A 22659-nucleotide genomic window follows, 5' to 3' on the forward strand; every position below is an offset into this window, starting at 1 on the left:
AGAACGCTATAGACTAAGAAATGGGGGACTGTCGGCTGAAAAGTCGGAAATAGAAATCTGATTGTTAGTTTTCCAAGTAATCTGTTAATAAGCGATCTTTTGTCCACCTCTTCTTGGTCACAGCGCTCACCTCCTTCGCCACTGCAATCTTGTCTTCTCCAAGGCACAAAATCATTTGTTTCAGTAGTTCCAGATTGTTCAGGATTTCTGTCATTGCCTCCGAGCTTTCCACAATCCTCCCGACCTCCGATGAAAAAGAATTGCAGAGTACAACAACGATTTATTTGGACCCCCGCTGCTCATCTGTCAGACATTCTTCACCCCCATCAATCACCTGTGATATAATCTAGACCCCTACGGCTCATGTATCACACATCCTGGCCCCTGCCAATCACCTGTGATATAGACAGGACCCACGCCAATCAGCTGTGATATAGCCCTGGACGAAAGCCAATCACCTGTGATATAGACAGGACACACGCCAATCATCTGTGATATAGCCCTGGACGCAAGCCAATCAGCTGTGATATAGACAGGACCCACGCCAATCATCTGTGATTAGCCCTGGACGCAAGCCAATCAGCTGTGATATAGACAGGACCCATGCCAATCAGCTGTGATATAGCCCTGGACACAAGCCAATCATCTGTGATTAGCCCTGGACGCAAGCCAATCAGCTGTGATATAGACAGGACACAAGCCAATCAGCTGTGATATAGCCCTGGACGCAAGCCAATCAGCTGTGATTAGCCCTGGACGAAAGCCAATAATCTGTGATTAGCCCTGGACGAAAGCCAATCATCTGTGATATAGCCCTGGACGCAAGCCAATCAGCTGTGATATAGACAGGACCCACGCCAATCATCTGTGATTAGCCCTGGACGCAAGCCAATCAGCTGTGATATAGACAGGACCCATGCCAATCAGCTGTGATATAGCCCTGGACACAAGCCAATCATCTGTGATTAGCCCTGGACGCAAGCCAATCAGCTGTGATATAGACAGGACACAAGCCAATCAGCTGTGATATAGCCCTGGACGCAAGCCAATCAGCTGTGATATAGACAGGAAACACGTCAATCATCTGTGATTAGCCCTGGACGCAAGCCAATCAGCTGTGATATGGACAGGACACAAGCCAATCAGCTGTGATATAGACAGGACACACGCCAATCACCTGTGACATAGCCAGGAACCCTGCTGCTTATCCATCACACATTCTGTCCTCCGTCAATCATCTGTGATATGGCCCGGACCTCTGATGCTTATCAGTTACACATCACGGTCCCCACCAATCACCTGTGATACAGCCCGGACCCCCTGCCAATCACCTGTGATACAGCCAGCAGTCGCACAGTGTCCTCCGGGTGGTAGAGCCCCCGGTGAAGTTCTTCCTTGTAATTCCGGGCGATGTGAAGTGGATCAGAGGCTTGAAGGAATCTTTCCAGAATCACAACACACAAAGCGACCTGCTCCCTGAGGAAAGTGGAGACACCAGGACCATGAGGAGAATTATAAAGCTATATGCCAACGATCAAGAAATATCAGTGTTTTGGACGCAGCTAGCTGCAGATAATTGACATGCTGCGGCTCGTAAACCTGCACCGCTGGTGCACATTAAATAGAAGCACAGTGGGCATGAGATTTCTATAAATCCCATCCGCTCTACTTTATATGTACTACCACTATGCATCTGTATAAAGGATCCGTGCAATTACTTAGATCACTTTATACATTAATGTTTACTATGCAGTCATCCCCACCTATTAATGGTTATTTACAGGGTGAGCCATTTACATGGATACACCTAAATACAATGGGAATGGTTGGTGATATAAACTTCCTGTTTGTGGCACATTAGTATATGAGAGGGGGAAACTTTTCAAGATGGGTGGTGACCATGGCGGCCATTTTTAAGTCGGCCATTTTGGATCCAACTTTATATTTTTCAATGGGAAGAGGGTCATGTGACATCAAACTTATTGAGAATTTAAGAAGAAAAACAATGGTGTGCTTGGTTTTACGTAACTTTATTCTTTCATAAGTTATTTAAATGTTTCTCTTTGTTTACAGCCATTGACATGTCGCAGAGGTTAACACGTGACGAGCGGATAGAAATTGTGTTGATGTCTGGTGAACACAGTACCCGGGTAATTGCAGCAGATTTCAATGCAAGACACCCTATGCAAGAAAACGGTCACCATTCCCATTTTATTTAAGTGTATCCATATAAATGGCCCACCCAAAAAAAGTTTGCCTAATCACTGAACATAATGTTCTGTGTAAACGGAGGGTCCTGCTCTAATTTTTGTTTTGCCCATTCTGCAAATTCAGCGCACCGATCTGGGTCACCAACCATTCCCATTTCATTTAGGTGTATCTACATAAATGACCCAGCCTGTATATACTTAATATTAACCCCTTTCTGCCATTGGACGTACTATTCCGTCCATGTGGGGTGGGCCCTACTTCCCAAGGACGGACTAGTACGTCCAGCGAGATCGGCCGCGCTCACGGGGGGAGCGCGGCCGATTGCGGCCGGGTGTCAGCTGCCTATCGCAGCTGACATCCGGCACTATGTGCCAGGAGCGGTCACGGACCGCCCCCGGCACATTAACCCCCGGCACACCGCGATCAAACATGATCGCGGTGTGCCGGCGGTACAGGGAAGCATCGCGCAGGGAGGGGGCTCCCTGCGGGCTTCCCTGAGACCCCCGGAGCAACGCGATGTGATCGCGTTGCTGCGAGGGTCTCTTACCTCCTATCCCTGCAGGCCCCGGATCCAAAATGGCCACGGTGCTGCATCCGGGTTCTGCAGGGATTACTTCCGGGTGCAGACCAGGCTCTGGTAAGCCTGCTGCACTGTAACTCAGATCGGTGATCTGACAGAGTGCTGTGCAAACTGTCAGATCAGCGATCTGTGATGTCCCCCCCTGGGACAAAGTGAAAAAGTAAAAAAAAAAAATTTCCACATGTGTAAAAAAAAATAAAAAATTCCTAAATAAATTAAAAAAAAAAATTATTCCCATACATACATTTCTTTATCTGAATAAAAAAAAAATAATCAAACAATAAAAGTACACATATTTAGTATCGCCGCGTCCGTAACGACCCCACCTATAAAACTATATCACTAGTTAACCCCTTCAGTGAACACCGTAAAAAAAAAAAAAAAAAAAAACGAGGCAAAAAACAACACTTTATTCTCGTACCGCCAAACAAAAAGAAGAATAGCACGCGATCAAAAAGACGGATATAAATAACCATAGTACCGCTGAAAACGTCATCTTGTCCCGCAAAAAACGAGCCGCCATACAGCATCATCAGCGAAAAAATAAAAAAGTTATAGTCCTCAGAATAAAGCGATGCCAAAATAATTATTTTTTCTATAAAATAGTTTTTATCGTATAAAAGCGCCAAAACATAAAAAAATGATATAAATGAGGTATCGCTGTAATCGTACTGACCCGAAGAATAAAACTGCTTTATCAATTTTACCAAACGCGGAACGGTATAAACGCCTCCCCCAAAAGAAATTCATGAATAGCTGGTTTTTGGTCATTCTGCCTCACAAAAATCAGAATAAAAAGCGATCAAAAAATCTCACGTGCCCGAACATGTTACCAATAAAAACGTCAACTCGTCCGGCAAAAAACAAGACCTCACATGACTCTGTGGACCAAAATATGGAAAAATTATAGCTCTCAAAATGTGGTAACGCAAAAAATATTTTTTGCAATAAAAAGCGTCTTTCAGTATGTGACGGCTGCCAATCATAAAAATCCGCTAAAAAACCCGCTATAAAAGTAAATCAAACCCCCCTTCATCACCCGCTTAGTTAGGGAAAAATTAAAAAAATGTATTTATTTCCATTTTCCCATTAGGGTTCGGGTTAGGGCTAGGGTTAGGGCTATGGTTAGGGCTACGGTTAGGGCTAGGGCTACGGTTAAGGCTACATTTAGGGTTGGGGCTAAAGTTAGGGTTAGGATTACATTTACGGTTGGGAATAGGGTTGGGATTAGGGTTAGGGGTGTGTCTGGGTTAGAGGTGTGGTTAGGGTTACCATGGGGATTAGGGTTAGGGGTGCGTTTGGATTAGGGTTTCAGTTATAATTGGGGGGTTTCCACTGTTTAGTCACATTAGGGGCTCTCCAAACGCGACATGGCGTCCGATCTCAATTCCAGCCAATTCTGCGTTGAAAAAGTAAAACAGTGCTCCTTCCCTTCCGAGCTCTCCCGTGCGCCCAAACAGGGGTTTACCCCAACATATGGGGTATCAGCGTACTCGGAATACATTGGAGAACAACTTTTGGGGTCCAATTTCTCCTGTTACCCTTGGGAAAATACAAAACTAGGGGCTAAAAAATAATTTTTGTGGGAAATTTTTTTTTTTTATTTGCATGGTTCTGCGTTATAAACTGTAGTGAAACACTTGGGGGTTCAAAGCTCTCACAACACATCTAGATGAGTTTCTTAGGGGGTCTACTTTCCAAAATGGTGTCACTTGTGGGGGGGTTTCAATGTTAAGGCACATCAGTGGCTCTCCAAACGCAACATGGCATCCCATCTCAATTCCTGTCAATTTTGCATTGAAAAGTTAAACGGCGCTCCTTCCCTTCCGAGCTCTCCCATGCGCCCAAACAGTGGTTTACCCCCACATATGGGGTATCAGCGTACTCAGGACAAATTGTACAACAACTTTTGGGGTCCAATTTCTCCTCTTACCCTTGGGAAAATAAAAAATTGGGGGCGAAAAGATAATTTTTGTGAAATATGATGATTTTTTATTTTTACGGTTCTGCATTATAAACTTCTATGAAGCACTTGGTGGGTCAAAGTGCTCACCACACATATAGATAAGTTCCTTAGGGGGTCTACTTTCCAAAATGGTGTCACTTGTGGGGGGTTTCAATGTTTAGGCACATCAGTGGCTCTCCAAACGCAACATGGCGTCCCATCTCAATTCCAGTCAATTTTGCATTGAAAAGTCAAATGGCGCTCCTTCGCTTCCGAGCTCTGTCATGCGCCCAAACAGTGGTTTACCCCCACATATGGGGTATCGGCGTACTCAGGACAAATTGTACAACATCTTTTGGGGTCCATTTTCTCCTGTTACCCTTGGTAAAATAAAACAAATTGGAGCTGAAGTAAATTTTGTGTGGAAAAAAAGTTAAATGTTCATTTTTATTTAAACGCTCCAAAAATTCCTGTGAAACACCTGAAGGGTTAATAAACTTCTTGAAAGTGGTTTTTAGCAACTTGAGGGGTGCAGTTTTTAGAATGGTGTCACACTTGGTTATTTTCTATCATATAGACCCCTCAAAATGACTTCAAATGAGATGTGGTCCCTAAAAAAAAAATGGTGTTGTAAAAATGATAAATTGCTGGTCAACTTTTAACCCTTATAACTCCCTAACAAAAAAAAATTTTGGTTCCAAAATTGTGCTGATGTAAAGTAGACATGTGGGAAATGTTACATATTAAGTATTTTGTGTGACATATCACTGTGATTTAATTGCATAAAAATTCAAAGTTGGAAAATTGCGAAATTTTCAAAATTTTCGACAAATTTCCGTTTTTTTCCACAAATAAACGCAGGTAATATCAAATACATTTTACCACTATCATGAAGTACAATATGTCACGAGAAAACAATGTCAGAATCACCAGGATCCGTTGAAGCGTTCCAGAGTTATAACCTCATAAAGGGACAGTGGTCAGAATTGTAAAAATTGGCCTGGTCATTAACGTGCAATCCACCCTTGGGGGTGAAGGGGTTAAACACAAAAATCACATTTTTTTTTTTTTTATATAGAGAAATCAACTTATATTCAAAACTTTAATCAAAAAAGACCCAAAATGCTCATAGAGTGTAATCCAAAATATAAAATTTTTCTTAAATCACATAAAATATATTTTTTTATAAATAGCAATAAAATACAGAGGCTGCCAAGCTACAATGAAAGGAACACGCTGGCTGAAAAATAAAGTGCAAAATTAAATACATCAAAGTAAGGAAACAAATGCAAATAATACCACTATTCATGGCTTTATCACTACTGAATAGCAACCAAACATACATGTGTGGCCACTGGAAAAGCACTGCAAATGATCAAACCTAGCTTAAATCATGTAAAAAAAAAATTAAAGAAAAGAAGGAAACTTACAAAAAAACCAGTGTGAATCCAGTCGCCCCAACGCATGTTTTGTTGCTTCTTCATCACGCCTCCTGATGAAGTAGCAACAAAACGCACGTTGGGTGACTGGATTCACACTGGCTTTTTTGTAAGTTTCCTTCTTTTCTTTAAAAAGAAGGAAACTTCTTCATGGAGGAGAGCAGGTTCACACTGAGCACATGTGGCAGACGTGAGAGTCTGGAGAAATTGTGGAAAACGTTCTGCTGCTTGCCACATCCTCCAGCATGACTGATTTGGCAGTGGGTCAGTAATTGTGTGGGGAGGCATTTCTTTCGAGGACTGCACAGACCCATTGTGAGACCAAATGTAGGTGCACTGATCCCTGGGTTCCTTTTGATGAATGACAATGCTAGGCCTCATGTGGCTGAAGTGTTTCACCAGATCCTGTATGATGAAGGCATTGAAGCTATGGACTGGCCCGCCCGTTCCCCAGACCTGAATCTGATTGAATACATCTGGGGACATCATGTCTCGCACCATCCACCAACGTCACGTTGCACCGCAGACTGTCCAGGAGTTGGCGGATGCTTTAATCCAGGTCTGGGAGGAGATCCCGCAGGAGACCATCTGCCGCCTCATCAGGAGCATGCCCAGGCATTGAGGTCATACAGGCACGTGGAGGCCACACACACTACTGAGCATCATTTTCTGGTCTTGACGCATTTCCACTGAAGTTGGATCAGCCTGTGATTTGATTTTCCACTTTAATTTTGAGTATCATAACAAATCCAGACCTCCATGGAGAACATAATTTTACCTCTATACAAGTCACTAGATCGACAATTAGAATACTGTGCACAGTTCTGGTCTCCGGTGTGTAAGAAAGACATAACTGAACTAGAGCGGGAGCAGAGAAGAGCAACCAAGGTTATTAGAGGACTGGGGGTCTGCAATACCAAGATAGATTATTACACTTGGGGCTATTTAGTTTGGAAAAATAAAGGCTAAGGGGTGATCTTATTTTAATGTATAAATATATGAGGGGACAGTACAAAGACCTTTCTGATGATCTTTTTAATCACAGACCCGAGACAGGGACAAGGGGGCATCCTCTACGTCTGGAGGAAAGAAGGTTTAAGCATAATAACAGGCGCGGATTCTTTACTGTAAGAGCAGTGAGACTATGGAACTCTCTGCCGTATGATGTTGTAATAAGTGATTCATTGCTTAAATTTAAGAGGGCACTGGATACCTTTCTTGAAAAGTATAATGTTACAGGTTATATACGCTAGATTCCTTGATAGGGCGTTGATCCAGGGAACTAGTCTGATTGCCGTATGTGGAGTCGGGAAGGAATTTTTTTCCCAAATGTGGAGCTTACTCTTTGCCACATGTTTTTTTTTTTGCCTTCCTCTGGATCAACATGTTAGGGCATGTTAGGTTAGGCTATGGGTTGAACTAGATGGACTTAAAGTCTTCCTTCAACCTTAATAACTATGTTACTATGTTATGGGATATTAATTTGCATTGCTCAGGAACACAAACAATATACCGTATATACTCGAGTATAAGCCGACCCGAGTATAAGCCGACCCGAGTATAAGCCGACCCCCCTAATTTTGCCACAAAAAACTGGGAAAACTTATTGACTCGAGTATAAGCCTAGGGTGGAAAATGCAGCAGGTACCGGTGAATTTCAAAATTAAAAATAGATACTCCATACCATTCATTATGGCCCCATAGATGCTCCACATAAAGCTGTGCCATATATACAATGCTCTGCACCGTTGCCCCATAGCTGTGCCATATATATAATGCTCTGCACCGTTGCCCCATAGCTGTGCCATATATATAATGCTCTGCACCGTTGCCCCATAGCTGTGCCATATAGTGCTCTGCACCATTGCCCCATAGCTGTGCCATATAGTGCTCTGCACCGTTATTGCCCCATAGCTTTGCCATATAGTGCTCTGCACCGTTATTGCCCCATAGCTTTGCCATATAGTGCTCTGCACCGTTATTGCCCCATAGCTGTGCCATATAGTGCTCTGCACCATTGCCCCATAGCTGTGCCATATAGTGCTCTGCACCGTTATTGCCCTATAGCTGTGCCATATATATAATGCTCTGCACCATTGCCCCATAGCTGTGCCATATAGTGCTCTGCACCGTTGCCCCATAGCTGTGCCATATAGTGCTCTGCACCATTGCCCCATAGCTGTGCCATATAGTGCTCTGCACCATTGCCCCATAGCTGTGCCATATAGTGCTCTGCACCGTCCATTATAGTCCCATAGCTGTTGCTGCTGCTGCAATAAAAAAAAACCAAAAAAACATACTCACCTGTCTTGCTTGCAGGTCCTCGGCGCCATCTTCCCGGCGTCTCTCCGCACTGACTGATCAGGCAGAGGGCGGCGCGTACACTATATGCGTCATCGCGCCCTCTGCCTGAACAGTCAGAGCGGAGAGACGCCGGGAAGATGGCGCGACACCCGGCGTGTGGAACGAGGACAGGTGAATATGTCATACTTACCTGCTCCCGGCGTCCCGCTCCTTCCCCCTGCCTGTCTTCGGTGCCGCAGCCTCTTGCTCTATCAGCGGTCACCGGCACCGCTTCATTAGAGAAATGAATAGGCGGCTCCGCCCCTATGGGAGGTGGAGCCGCCTATTCATTTCTCTAATGAGCGGTCCCACGTGACCGCTCAGGGGAAGAGGCTGCGGCACCGAAGACAGTGTGACAGGCAGGGGGAGCGCCAGGATCGCCGGAACTAGGTAAGTATATGACAGTGCTCACCCGCCGACCCCACCACCGATCATGACTCGAGTATAAGCCGAGAGGGGCACTTTCAGCCCAAAAATTTGGGCTGAAAATCTCGGCTTATACTCGAGTATATACGGTAACTCCAATTAAATCAAACTTCTGTGAAATCAAACTATCCACTTAGGAAGCAACACTATTTGACAATCAATTTCATATGCGGTTGTGCAAATGGAATAATCTATTTATATAATTGCCTTAAATTGTCTGTCATCCACTTCCGTCTGGACGTCCTCGAATCCCACAATCCACCGCGCCGCACCGGAAGTAAGCCGACCGCCATATTGGAATACCCAAGTGATGGGTATTCCAATATGGCACCCGCTGGTGGTACCAAGCCCTTGCGCAGTACCACAAGCGGGTCATCACCGGACCTTACGGGTCGGTGGGGGAGCGGCAGCTGTCCATCATACTCACCTGCACCCGGCGCGTCTCTGCATGTCCCTGCTTTTCCGGCGCCGGCAGCTTCTTCCTGTGTTCAGCGGCACGATGTGACCGCTGAACATAGGAAGAAGCTGCCTGCTCCCGGAGACCATCTGTCAGTGAGAAGCTGCCAGGGACCTTGCCAGGAACAGGTAAGTATAACGGGGAGGGTGAGCATTCCGATATTCACCTGTCCCCATTCCACTGCCGGGCTCCGTCTTCCACGTCCTCTGGCTGTGACGTTCAGGTCAGAGGGCGCGATGACGTGTTTAGCCCTCTGCCTGAACGTCACTGAAGAGGATGTGGAAGACGGAGCGGCGCCCAGCGGTGGAACAGGGACAGATGAATATCGCAAGTGCCAGGGGGCCTGCTCAGGGCAAGAGGTGAGTATGTCATTTTTTTCTTTTTTTAATAGCAGCAGCAGCATATGGAGAACATGTTTCTATGGAGCATCTTATGGGGCCATAATCAACCATTATGCAGCATTATATGGGGCACATTTTCTATGGAGCATCTTATGGGGCCATAATCAACCTATATGCAGCATTATATGGGGCTTGGGGACGAGAGAATTTCAGTGCTGCAAAGCCTGCCCCCATCGGGATGTCACAACCCTCCCGATGTGATAGCATCGGGCTTCCATCTAGTAGTAATAATAATCTTTATTTTTATCTAGCACCAACATATTCCACAGCGTTTTACAGTTTGCACACATTATCATCGCTGTCCCCGATGGGGCTCACAATCTAAATTCCCTATCAGAAAGTCTTTGGAATGTGGGAGGAAACTCACGCAAACACAGGGAGAACATACAAACTTCTTGCAGATATTGTCCTTGGTGGAATTTAAACCCAGGACTCCAGCGTTGCAATGCTATCCACTGAGCCACCGTGCTGCCCTATAGAAAACAGATGGAAATTATTGGCAATTATCAAGACACCCTCAATAAAGGAGTGGTTCTGCAGGTGGGGACCACAGACAACATCTCAGTACCAATGCTCTCTGGCTGATGTTTTGGTCACTTTCGAATGTCAGTTGTGCTTTCACACTCGTAGCATGAGACGGACTCTGCAACCCACACAAGTGGCTCAGGTAGTGCAGCTCATCCAGGATGGCACATCAATGCGAGCTGTGGCAAGGTGGTTTACTGTGTGTCAGCGTAGTGTCTGGAGGCGCAACTAGGAGACAGGCCAGTACACCAGGAGACGTGGAGGGGGCCGTAGGAGGGCAACAACCCAGCAGCAGGACCTCTACCTCAGTCAGTCTTTGTGCAAGGATCAACATGAGGAGCACTGCCAGAGCCCTGCAAAATGACACAAATGGGTATGTCTCTACACAAACGGTTAGAAACCGACTCCATGAGGATGGTCTGAATGCCCGATGTCCAGATGGGGGTTGTGCTCACAGCCCAACACTGTGCCGGACGCTTAGCATTTGCCACAGAACACCAGGATTGGCAAATTCACCACTGGTGCCCTGTGCTCTTCACAGATGAAAGCAGGTTCACACTGAGCACATGTGACAGACATGACAGAGTCTGGAGACGCCGTGGAGAGCGATCTGCTGCCTGCAACATCTTTCAGCATGACCGGTTTGGCAGTGTGTTAGTAATGGTGTGGGGTGGCATTTCTTTGGAGGGTCGCACAGCCCTCCATGTACCCAGCAGAGGTAGCCTGACTGCCATTAGGTACCGAGATGAGATCCTCAGACCCATTGTAAGACCATATGCTGGCGCGGTTGGCCCTGGGTTCCTCCTAATGCAGGACAATGCCAGACCTCATGTGGCTGGAGTGTGTCAGCAGTTCCTGCAAGATGAAGGCATTGAAGCTATGGACTGGCCCACCTGTTACCAAGACGTGAATTCGATTGAACACATCTGGGACATCGTGTCTTGAACCATCCACCAACGTCACGTTGCACCACAGACTGTCCAGGAGTTGGCGGATGCTTTAGTCCAGGTCTGGGAGGAGATCCCTCAGGAGTCCAGCCGCAGCCTCATCAGGAGCATGACCAGGCGTTGTAGGGAGGTCATACAGGCACGTGGAGGCCACACACACTACTGAGCATCATTTCCTTGTCTTGAGGCATTTCCACTGAACTAGGATCAGCCTGTAAACTTCATTTTCCACTTTGATTTTGAGCATCACTTCAACTCCAGACCTCCGTGGGATATTAGTTGTAATTTACATTGATAATTTTTCCATTCCACTATGAAAGGAATAAAGATTTACAACTGGAATATTTCATTCAGTGATATCTAGGATGTGGGATTTTAGTGTTCCCTTTATTTTTTTGAGCAATATATATATACACACACACACACACTCAGTCTCTGCTGTATATTGTGGTACAATGTATATACACACACAGGCTCTGCTGTATATTGGGGTACATGGTATATACACACAGGCTTTGCTATATATTGGGGTACATGGTATATACACACACAGGCTTTGCTGTATATTGGTGTACGCTGCATATATACACAGGCTCCACTGTATATTGGGGTACATGGTATATACACAGGCTCTGCTGTATATTGGGGTACATGGTATAGTATAGACAAAAACTGAGGGCACTACTATAAATATAAGTAAATGGGGATCACTGACCACACGCTAAAGAAATGTAAGCAAACAAAGAAAGTAGCGTGTAAAGGCAAGGATCACCATTGAATATACAAGATTTAACAAAATTATCTTTATTCAAAATTACACAAGCAAAACAAGATGTGATTTTAAAACAATTTAAAAACCCAAATGTTTATAGATGAACAAATATGAAAGGTCATATGAGTACCCTCCAGACTCCTCCACTATGTGCATTGCTTGTCTAAGTTTGAATAAAGATAATTTTGTTAAATCTTGTATATTCAATGGTGATCCTTGCCTTTACACGCTACTTTATTTGTTTGGGGTACATGGTATATACACACACACAGGCTCTGCTGTATAACGGGGTACATACAGTGCCTTGCAAAAGTATTCGGCTCTCTGGAACTTTTCCACCTTTTCCCACATATCATGCTTCAAACATGAAGATACCAAATGTAAATTTTTGGTGAAGAATCAACAACAAGTGGAACACAATTGTGAAGTTGAACAAAATGTATTGGTTATTTTACATTTTTGTGGAAAATCAAAAACTGAAAAGTGAGGAGTGCAATATTATTCGGCCCCTTTAACTTAATACTTTGTTGCGCCACCTTTTGCTGCAATTACAGCTGCAAGTCGCTTGGGGTATGTCTCTATCAGTTTTGTACATCGAGAGACTGAAATTCTTGCCCATTCTTCCTTGGCAAACACCTCGAGCTCGGTGAGGTTTGATGGAGATCGTTTGTGAACAGTTCTCAGCTCTTTCCACAGATTCTCGATTGGATTGAGGTCTGGACTTTGACTTGGCCATTCTAACACCTGGATACGTTTATTTGTGAACCATTCCATTGTAGGTTTTGCTTTATGTTTTGGATCATTGTCTTGTTGGAAGACAAATCTCCGTCCAAGTCTCAGGTCTTTTGCAGACTCCCAACAGGTTTTCTTCAAGAACGGTCCTGTATTTGGCTCCATCCATCTTCCCATCAATTTTAGCCATCTTCCCTGTCCCTGCTGAAGAAAAGCAGGCCCAAACCATGATGCTGCCACCAAGTTTGACAGTGGGGATGGTGTGTTCAGGGTGATGAGCTGTGTTGCCTTGACGCCAAACATATGGTTTGGCATTGTTGCCAAAAAGTTCGATTTTGGTTCCATCTGACCAGAGCACCTTCTTCCGCATGTTTGCTGTGTCTCGCAGGTGGCTTGTTGCAAACTTTAAACAAAATTTTTTATGGATATCTTTGAGAAATGGCTTTCTTCTAGCCACTCTTCCATAAAGGCCAGATTTGTGCAGTGTACGACTGATTGTTGTCCTATGAACAGACTGTCCCACCTCAGCTGTAGATCTCTGCCGTTCATTCAGAGTGATCATGGGCCTCTTGGCTGCATCTCTGATCAGACTTCTCCTTGTTTGAGATGAAAGTTTAGAGGGACGGCCGGGTCTTGGTAGATTTGCAGTGGTATGATACTCCTTCCATTTCAATATGATCGCTTGCACAGTGCTCCTTGGGATGTTTAAAGTTTTGGAAATCATTTCGTATAAAAATCCGGCTTTAAACTTCTCCACAACAGTATCACGGACCTGCCTGATGTGTTCCTTGGTCTTCATGATGCTCTCTGTGCTTCAAACAGAACCCTGAGACTATCACAGAGCAGGTGCATTTATACGGAGACTTGATTTACACACAGGTGGATTATATTTATCATCATTAGACATTTAGGACAACATTGGATCATTCAGAGATCCACAATGAACTTCTGGAGTGAGTTTGCTGCACTGAAAGTAAAGAGGCCGAATAATATTGCACGCCCCACTTTTCAGTTTTTGAATTTCCACAAAAATTAAAAATAACCAATAAATTTTGTTTAACTTCACAATTGTGTTCCACTTGTTGATTCTTCACCAAAAATTTACACTTGGTATCTTTATGTTTGAAGCATGATATGTGGGAAAAGGTTGAAAAGTTCCAGGGGGCCGAATACTTTTGCAAGGCACTGTAGTATATACACACACAGGCTCTGCTGTATATTGGGGTACACGGTATATACACACACACAGGTTCTGCTGTATATTGGGGTACACGGTATATACACACACAGGTTCTGCTGTATATTGGGGTACACGGTATATACACACACACAGGTTCTGCTGTATATTGGGGTACACGGTATACACACAGGCTCTGCTGTATATTGGAGTACATGGTATATACACACAGGCTCTGCTGTATACTGGGGTACACGGTATATACACACACAGGTTCTGCTGTATATTGGGGTACATGGTATATACACAGTATATATACACAGGCTCCACTGTATATTGGGGTACATGGTATATATACACACAGGCTTTGCAGTATATTGGGGTATATGGTATATACGCACAGGCTTTGCTGTATATAGGGGTACTCGGTATATATACACAGGTTTTGCTGTATATTGGGGTACACGGTATATATACACAGGCTCTGCTGTATATTGGGGTACATGGTATATACACACAGGTTCTGCTGTATATTGGGGTACATGGTTATACACAGAGGCTCTGCTGTATATTGGGGTACACGGTATATATACACAGGCTCTGCTGTATATTGAGGTACATGGTATATACACACACACAGGCTCTGCTGTATATTGGGGTACACGGTATATACACACAGGTTCTGCTGTATATTGGGGTACATGGTTATACACACAGGCTCTGCTGTATATAGGGGTACACGGTATATACACACAGGTTCTGCTGTATATTGGGGTACATGGTATATACACAGTATATATACACAGGCTCCACTGTATATTGGGGTACATGGTATATATACACACAGGCTTTGCTGTATATTGGGGTATATGGTATATACACAGGCTCTGCTGTATATTAGGGTATATGGTATATATGCACAGGCTTTGCTGTATATAGGGGTACTCGGTATATATACACAGGCTCTGCTGTATATTGGGGTACATGGTATACCGGTTTTTACTTACCGGTAATAGGATTTTACAGAGTCCACGACAGCACCCACTACGAGAGAGAGGATCCGCCCACCATCCGAACAGGAACCTACAGGTTAAAAAGTGGCGGTCCCCCTCGCTTCTCCAGTTTGTGTTCCAGATACAAGGGATACTGCCAATGAATCAGTACATGATAACAATATCTTAAACAATACTAAATACCCTGCCTCAGGCTCTAGTTAATTAGGCAGCTGTGCCTCAGCCAGTTTCATCCTTTAACTTTGGTGTTGGTTTGGCAGTGTGGAGGCCAGATCTGATATGTCCGCACAAGACCTGATCGGCCTCTATCCGCGCTCGCCTTCCTGGCACTAAGGGAGTGATTCTGTCAATGCTCCAGGTACAGTTTGTCATGTAATGTTATGTAATGTGGTCTGTCCCTTTTTTTTTTCTCACTCTCTATACATTTAGGAGGCCGTAATGGCACAATGTAAATAAAAAAACTTAGAGTTAGGACTGCCCCATTATGAGATTGCCGTGAAGTGGCGGGGTAGCTCAAAGAATTGATCAATTATTTGCTAAATATCTCATATTTGAAATACAGTCAGAATTTATTATGTGCATGTGCACTTTAGATATTGCGTTTTGACCTTCAGCAGTGCTGGCTTCTCTTCTTTTTTTGCTTCAATACTAAATACCATCACCTCTATAGAGTGATTCCAAAGCACGAAGTGCAAGAATTCGTTATTAAATACGGGGGGGGGGGTGCTGTCGTGGACTCTGTAAAATCCTATTACCGGTAAGTTAAGAACGATTTTCCTATCGCCACGACAGCACCCACTACGAGAGACTTTCAAAGACTATTTATCTGGGAGGGACCACAGCACTAAGTACTGGATGCCCAAAGTGTAGGCTGGAATTGGCGGATCGATCAAGGCGATAGTGCTTATAAAAGGTGGAAGGTGATGACCACGTTGCCGCCTTACATATCATATCAATGGAAACATCCGCCTTCTTCGCCCAAGATGATGCCATAGCCCGAGTGGAGTGTGCCCTGATGCCCTCTGGTGGTGTCTCTCCTTTGGTAGAATAGGCAAGACATCTCGCATCCCTGATCCATCTAGCGATAGAACTTCTTGTGACACTCAAACCTTTCTTCAGATTCTGGAAAGAAACAAACATAGCCCTACTCTGCCTCCAGCTTTGCGTTCTATCCAAATACTCGTCATATAATACTGCTCTTTTAAAGGGCCACTGTCACCCCCTCCAGCCATTATAAACTAAAAGAGCCACCTTGTGCAGCAGTAATGCTGCAGTCTAACAAGGTGGCTCTTTTAGTTTTTGATTCAGTTATTCCCTCAATAAAGCGTTTTAAAATTTGTACAAAATAACCTGTCCTTAGACCTGGAGGCGGTCCGAAGCTTCCTCTGTGAATCTCCCAACGGCCGTCACTCTTCTCTTCTGGGGATGTGGTCGCCGCCCCCTGCGCGCTGTTTCTTCTTAAAGGGACACGGTCACCTGAATTTGGAGGGAACAATCTTTAGACCTAGGGGCGGGGTTTTCGGGTGTTTGATGCACCCTTTCCTTACCCGCCGGCTGCATGCTGGCTGCAATATTGGATTGAAGTTCATTCTCTGTCCTCCGTAGTACATGCCTGCACAAGGCAAGATTGCCTTGTGCAGGCATGTACTTTGGAGGACAGAGAATAAACTTCAATCCAATATTGCAGCCAGCATGCAGCCGGCGGGTAAGGAAAGGGTGCATCAAACACCCGAAAACCCCGCCCCTAGGTCTAAAGATTGTTCCCTCCAAATTCAGGTGACAGTGTCCCTTTAAATCCGGCGCCTGCGCTGTGCGTGCCTGCCTGGGGCAGGCGCAGTCTTCATTGTCCGTCATAGGTCAGATGCAGGGTGCCTGACTGCGCCTGTGTGGGCAGTGCGACCACCCTGTTGCTGAATCCCCGCCCCGCACTGTGTTATTCATTATGCACAGTGCGGGGCTGGGGTTCCTGGGCATGCGCACTGCGCTGTTCAGACGCTCCCCCGGTCCCCCGCCTTCCAGCGTTGCCGTAATATACAGGTTTCCTTGCCAGCGTTTGGAATGAAGCAGCCGTAAATTACAACGCTGGAAGGCGGGGGACCGTCTGAACAGCGCAGTGCGCATGCCCAGGAATATCAGCCCCGCACTGTGCATAATGAATAACACAGTGCGGGGCGGGGATTCAGCAACAGGGTTGCCGCACTGCCGGCACAGGCGCAGTCAGGCACCCTGGATCTGAGCAATGAAGGACAATGAAGACTGCGCCTGCCCCAGGCAGGCACGCACAGCGCAGGCGCCGGATTTAAGAAGAAACAGCGTGCAGGGGGCGGCGACCACATCACCAGAAGAGAAGAGTGACGGCCGTTGGGAGATTCACAGAGGAAGCTTCGGACCGCCTCCAGATCTAAGGACAGGTAATTTTGTACAAATTTTAAAACGCTTTATTGAGGGAATAACTGAATCAAAAACTAAAAGCCACCTTGTTAGACTGCAGCATTACTGCTGCACAAGGTGGCTCTTTTAGTTTATAACGGCTGGAGGGGGTGACAGTGGCCCTTTAACATCTAGAGTATGACATCTTTTATCCTCCTCTGAAACTGGATTATCATAAAAGGTCGGTAAATATATCTCCTGACTCTGAAACCTAGATGCTACCTTTGGTAAGTATGCAGGATCTGGTTTCAAGACAATCTTGTCCTGAAGGATCATTAGATAGGGAGGATCAACTGATAACGCTTGGAAATCGCTAACCCTCCTAGCAGACGTTAATGCTAAAGGTACCTTCACACTAAACGACTTTGCAACGATAACGATAGCGATCCGTGACGTTGCAGCGTCCTGGATAGCAATATCGTTGTGTTTGACACGCAGCAGCGATCTGGATCCTGCTGTGATATCGCTGGTCGTTGCTGAAAGTCCAGAACTTTATTTGGTCGTCAGATCGGCGTGTATCGTCGTGTTTGACAGCAAAAGCATTAGTAACCCGATGTTTACCCTGGTTACCATTGTAAATGTAAAAAAAAAAAAAAAAAAACAGTACATACTCACCCTCTGATGTCAGTCAGGTCCCTGGCCGTCTGCTTCCCGCACTGACTGTGAGCGCCGGCCGGCCGTAAAGTAAAAGCAGAGCACAGCGGTGACGTCACCGCTGTGCTGTGCTTTACGGCCGGCCGGCGCTCACAGTCAGTGCGGGAAGCAGACGGCCAGGGACCTGACGGACATCAGAAGGTGAGTATGTACTGGTTTTTTTTTACATTTACAATGGTAACCAGGGTAAACATCGGGTTACTAAGCGTGGCCCTGCGCTTAGTAACCCGATGTTTACCCTGGTTACCCGGGGACTTCGGCATCGTTGGTCGCTGGAGAGCTGTCTGTGTGACAGCTCTCCAGTGACGCTGCAGCGATCGGCATCGTTGTCGATATCGCTGCAGCGTCGCTTAATGTGACGGTACTTTAACAGTAGAGCTGTCTTTAGGGTTAGAATTTTAATTGAAGTAGATTCTAATGGCTAGAAAGGGGGTTGTATCAAGCACTAAATTTAGGTCCCAAGGTGGCAATCTAGCAATATGAATTGGGTTACTACGCTCAATTGCTTTAATAAACTTAGAAATCCATCTATTCACTGCCACATTACTATTATACAGGGCTCCTAAGGCTGATACTTGGACCTAAGAATGTTAACTGCCAAACCCAACTCCCAGCCCTTCTGCAGGAATTCCAGAATGGCCGGAATTGGAACATGGTCCGTCAGAGGTTGCTGATGGAATGTAAGAAATTTTTTCCAGACCCTAGAATAAATTCTTGTAGTGACCTCTTTCCTGCTTTTTAGCAAAGTAGATATTAAAGCTCCTCAAAAACCCCTTTGCCTTAACTCCCTCTCAAGTTCCACGCCGTCAAATGAAGACTCTCCGTAATGGGATGATTAAATGGACCTTGAGAAAGGAGTCCCGGAACTACTGGTAATACCCAAGGATCGGTCACAGACATCGCTCTGAGCAGAGAGAACCAAGGCCTCTTGGACTAGAAGGGGGCAATTAGAATTACTCTCGCCCCCTCTTCCCTGATCTTCCTGAGAACTAGAGGAATTAAGCACATCGGGGGAAACACATAAGCTAGAGGAAAGCCCCAATGGACTTGCAGGGAATCTACTGTGCATGGTCGGTCTATTACCCGGAGTGATGCAAACTCCCTGACCTGCCTGTTTTCCCTCGTGGCAAACAGATCTATGACTGGTAACCCTCAGAGCCTGACTATCTGATTGAATATCTGTCGGTCCAGACACCATTCCCCCTGCCGAAGGGAATGCCGACTGAGATAGTCTGCTTCTACATTGTGCTCTCCCTTTATGTGAACTGCTGAGAGGGAAAGGAAGTGAGCCTCGGCTAAAGTAAGTATTTGAACCACGGTGAACATTAGAGATTGCGACCTTGTCCCTCCTTGATGGTTGAGGTAGGCCACCACTGTCATATTGTCGGTCTGCACTCGTACATGTGAACCCTTTAGGGATGGTAGGAAGTGAAGGAGCGCATATCTGACCGCCGAGAGTTCTTTTAAATTTGAAGAGTTTTGGGATTCTAGAACTGACCATTGCCCCTGGGCCGGAATCTCCCCCATGTGGGCCCCACAACCAAATGGGCTGGCATCGGTCGTGACCACTTTGTCTGGTTTGATACTCTATTGAACCCCTTTTGACAGATGGAGCATGTCTAGCCACCATCTTAGATCGTAACGAGTGGCTGGTGATAGCCTGAGTCTCCCATCTAGATAACCCTGAAGCTTTCCTTCTGCTTCTAGGATCTCGGACTGCAGTACTCGGGTATGAGCTTGAGCCCATTGTACAGCCGGTATACGTGATGTCAATGACCCTAGCAGGGACACTGCGTCTCAAAGTTAGCTCCGGATTCTTCCTCACTGCTTTGACTTTGCGAACAATCCTTTTTTTCTTGTCTTCTGGTAGAAAACATGCTTGCTCTTCTGAGTCTACAAGACTACCCAGGAAAACTTGACCCGCGGAAGGTTCTAGTTTTGACTTTTCTATGTTGATCATCCCACCAAGGTCCTGCAGAGACGATATTATAGCGTTTACACGAAGCTTACACTGGGAGATTGAATTCCCAACTATTAAGAAATCATCCAAGTAGGGTACCACAAGGGTATCCTTTTCCCTGACATGGGCCATTACCTCAGCAATAATTTTAGTAAATATTCTTGGGGCCATGGAAAGGCCAAAGGGCATTGCCACGAACTGAAAATGCCTAACCTGATCTTCTAACCGCACCACCATCCTGAGGAACTTTTGGTGATCCCTGTAGTACGCATCTTTTAGATCCAGTACCGACATGTAACACCTGGGAAATAAAAGTTTAGTAGTCGACTTAATGGACTCCATCTTAAAAGAGTGATATTGGAGAAATGTATTTAATTTTCGTAAATTTATGATAGTCCTAAACGACCCATCAGGCTTAGAAATCAAAAATAGAGGAGAATAAAACCCTTATTTCTCCTGACCCCTTGGAACTTCTACAATAACCTTCTTTTTAATTAATTGCTGGATCTCTACTTCTAAGGCCCGTTGCTGAATTGGAGAATCAAGAGTAGTCAATATAAAATGACTCAGAGGAATCTTCTGAAACTCCAACTTCAACCCTGACGGAACTACTCCCATGATCCAGCTACTAGAAGTTATCTTGGTCCACTGGTTAAGGAAGTATCTTAATCTACCGCCTACTGGGAGATCAGTTTTATCTATAGTTGCGTCTACGTCTTGACGAGGAAGAAGAGCTCCCGAAGTATGCACCTTTTTTCTTCTGTTCCGCTGGTTCCCAATCTCAACTATAGCCCGGGTGGTCAGGCTGAAATCTTCGGAAAGGCATCCGTCTTCTAAAGGCGTTTCTAAAAGTAGGATTAAACACCTTAGGAAACCCTTTCTTCCTATCCTCTGCCTTAGCAAGGATATCATCCAGTACAGGGACAAATAGGTACTCACCCCTGCATGGAATTGAACACAACTTGGCTCTAGCCTGAGCATCCTCTTTCCAGGTTTTAAGCCAAAGTGCGCGACGGGCAGCATTCGAAAGACCAGCCGATCTTGCTGCTAACTTCAAAGAGTCTACCGACGCTTCTGCTAGGTAAGCTACCCCCTCACGGATCTGAGACAAGGAGTCTAGCAGTTTATCCCTGGGAACTCTTGTTTTAAGCTGGTCCTCCAGCTGACTTACCCAGACCATAATAGATCTGGCAGTACAGGTACTGGCAATCGCAGGCTTAAAGGCTCCCGAAGATGACTCCCATACTTTCTTCAGGAACATATCTGCTTTCCTGTCAGATGGGTCTTTAAGGAGACCTACGTCCTCAAGTGGCAAAGAGGCAGATTTTGAGGTGGAAGCTACCACTGCGTCCACTTTAGGGACCTTTACCCACTGGGCCAAAAGCTCGTCATCAAAGGGGTTTCTTCTTTTCGCGGCTGACGGTAAAAAACCCTTATCTTGCTTATCCCATTCTCGTCTAACCAGATCTTTTACTGTATCTACTACTGGAAAAGTTCTGCGATTCTTCTGACATAATCCAGCAAACATAATCTCCTGGGTGGATCTAGGTTCTCTATTGTCTGTGACACCCATGGTTGACCGAACCGCTTTAACTAATGTTTCCATATTTTCCATAGAAAAGCACGGTCTTCCTTCCTCATCCGAGGAGGATGGTGATGAAGCATCCGAACATTCACCCTCCTGCAGAGAGGGGCTAGAATCAGACAACACATCCACACTGGTTTTCTCATGCCGTCCAGTTTTAAGGGAACATCTGATCTCTTCTTTAATAACCTCCCTTAAACTTGATGTACGGAGGGGAGCTTCCTCTTCTAAAATACGGCAAATGCAAGCCTGACACAACTTCTTAATATAAGCTGTCTGGCAATGGTTCTGTGCATAATGCACACCGTTTGTGCTTTGTTTTTGAGGCCTTCTTAACCTATAACAAAGCATAGGAAAACGGAACAATCAGCTACCAGGTGTGGAATCGTACACTCACCCAAGGCTGATGAAAGAGTACCGGCTCCGGAGGGGGTGAAGTGCCACGAGACGCTGGGGTACTTGAACTCTGCTTCCCACGCGTCCTATCACTGCTGCATGAGCGGCTGCCACCGCTCTTCCTTTGCTGCTGCTCAGGCACCTGCAGGTGCTCGGCTTCCCCTACAGAGGACATCTCGGCAGACATTTCCTCCCTGCTGCGGCTCAGATTTAAACAACGCCGCACGCCTCCTGCCGAACTACTTCCGGGTCACAAGCGCTCCAGCCTCCCGGATCTCAGCCACGCCGCGCTTATGCGACCCAGGACGGCACTTCCCCAGCACCTGGGTTCGCATCAACATTCCTGCCAGCCGAGGGGGATCTGCACACAGTACACCCCCGACGCAGCTTCCAGTGTCCCCGATTCTGCCGCTCTCATGGAAACCGCGCAGAGGCATGGTGGACCCAGGTAAGCATTAACCTGCAGGCTCCCGCCGTCCGGACAGGAACCCAAACTGGAGAAGCGAGGGGGACTGCCCCTTTTTAACCTGTAGGTTCCTGTCCGGATGGTGGGCGGATCCCCTCTCTCGTAGTGGGTGCGGTCGTGGCGATAGGAAAATACACACAGGTTTTGCTGTATATTGGGGTACACTGTATATATACACAGACTTTGCTCTATATTGGGGT

The 22659-nt window shown here is 45.7% G+C and overlaps 1 protein-coding gene across 2 annotated transcripts in view; it reads right to left on the reverse strand.

Moving 5' to 3' along the window:
• PSMD5 (proteasome 26S subunit, non-ATPase 5) overlaps nt 1–22659 on the reverse strand; it is a 28873-nt gene that overhangs the window by 2736 nt on the left and 3478 nt on the right. For both annotated transcript variants that reach the window (XM_077284840.1, XM_077284841.1), the window contains exons 2-3: nt 1332–1476; nt 131–244 (exon numbers count right to left, since the gene is read on the reverse strand). In XM_077284840.1, coding sequence (XP_077140955.1) covers nt 131–244; nt 1332–1476 — 259 coding nt within the window. The remainder of the gene's footprint in view (nt 1–130; nt 245–1331; nt 1477–22659) is intronic.

The sequence above is a fragment of the Ranitomeya variabilis genome, chromosome 2 (assembly GCF_051348905.1).
Source record: "Ranitomeya variabilis isolate aRanVar5 chromosome 2, aRanVar5.hap1, whole genome shotgun sequence".
Classification (NCBI taxonomy): domain Eukaryota; kingdom Metazoa; phylum Chordata; class Amphibia; order Anura; family Dendrobatidae; genus Ranitomeya; species Ranitomeya variabilis.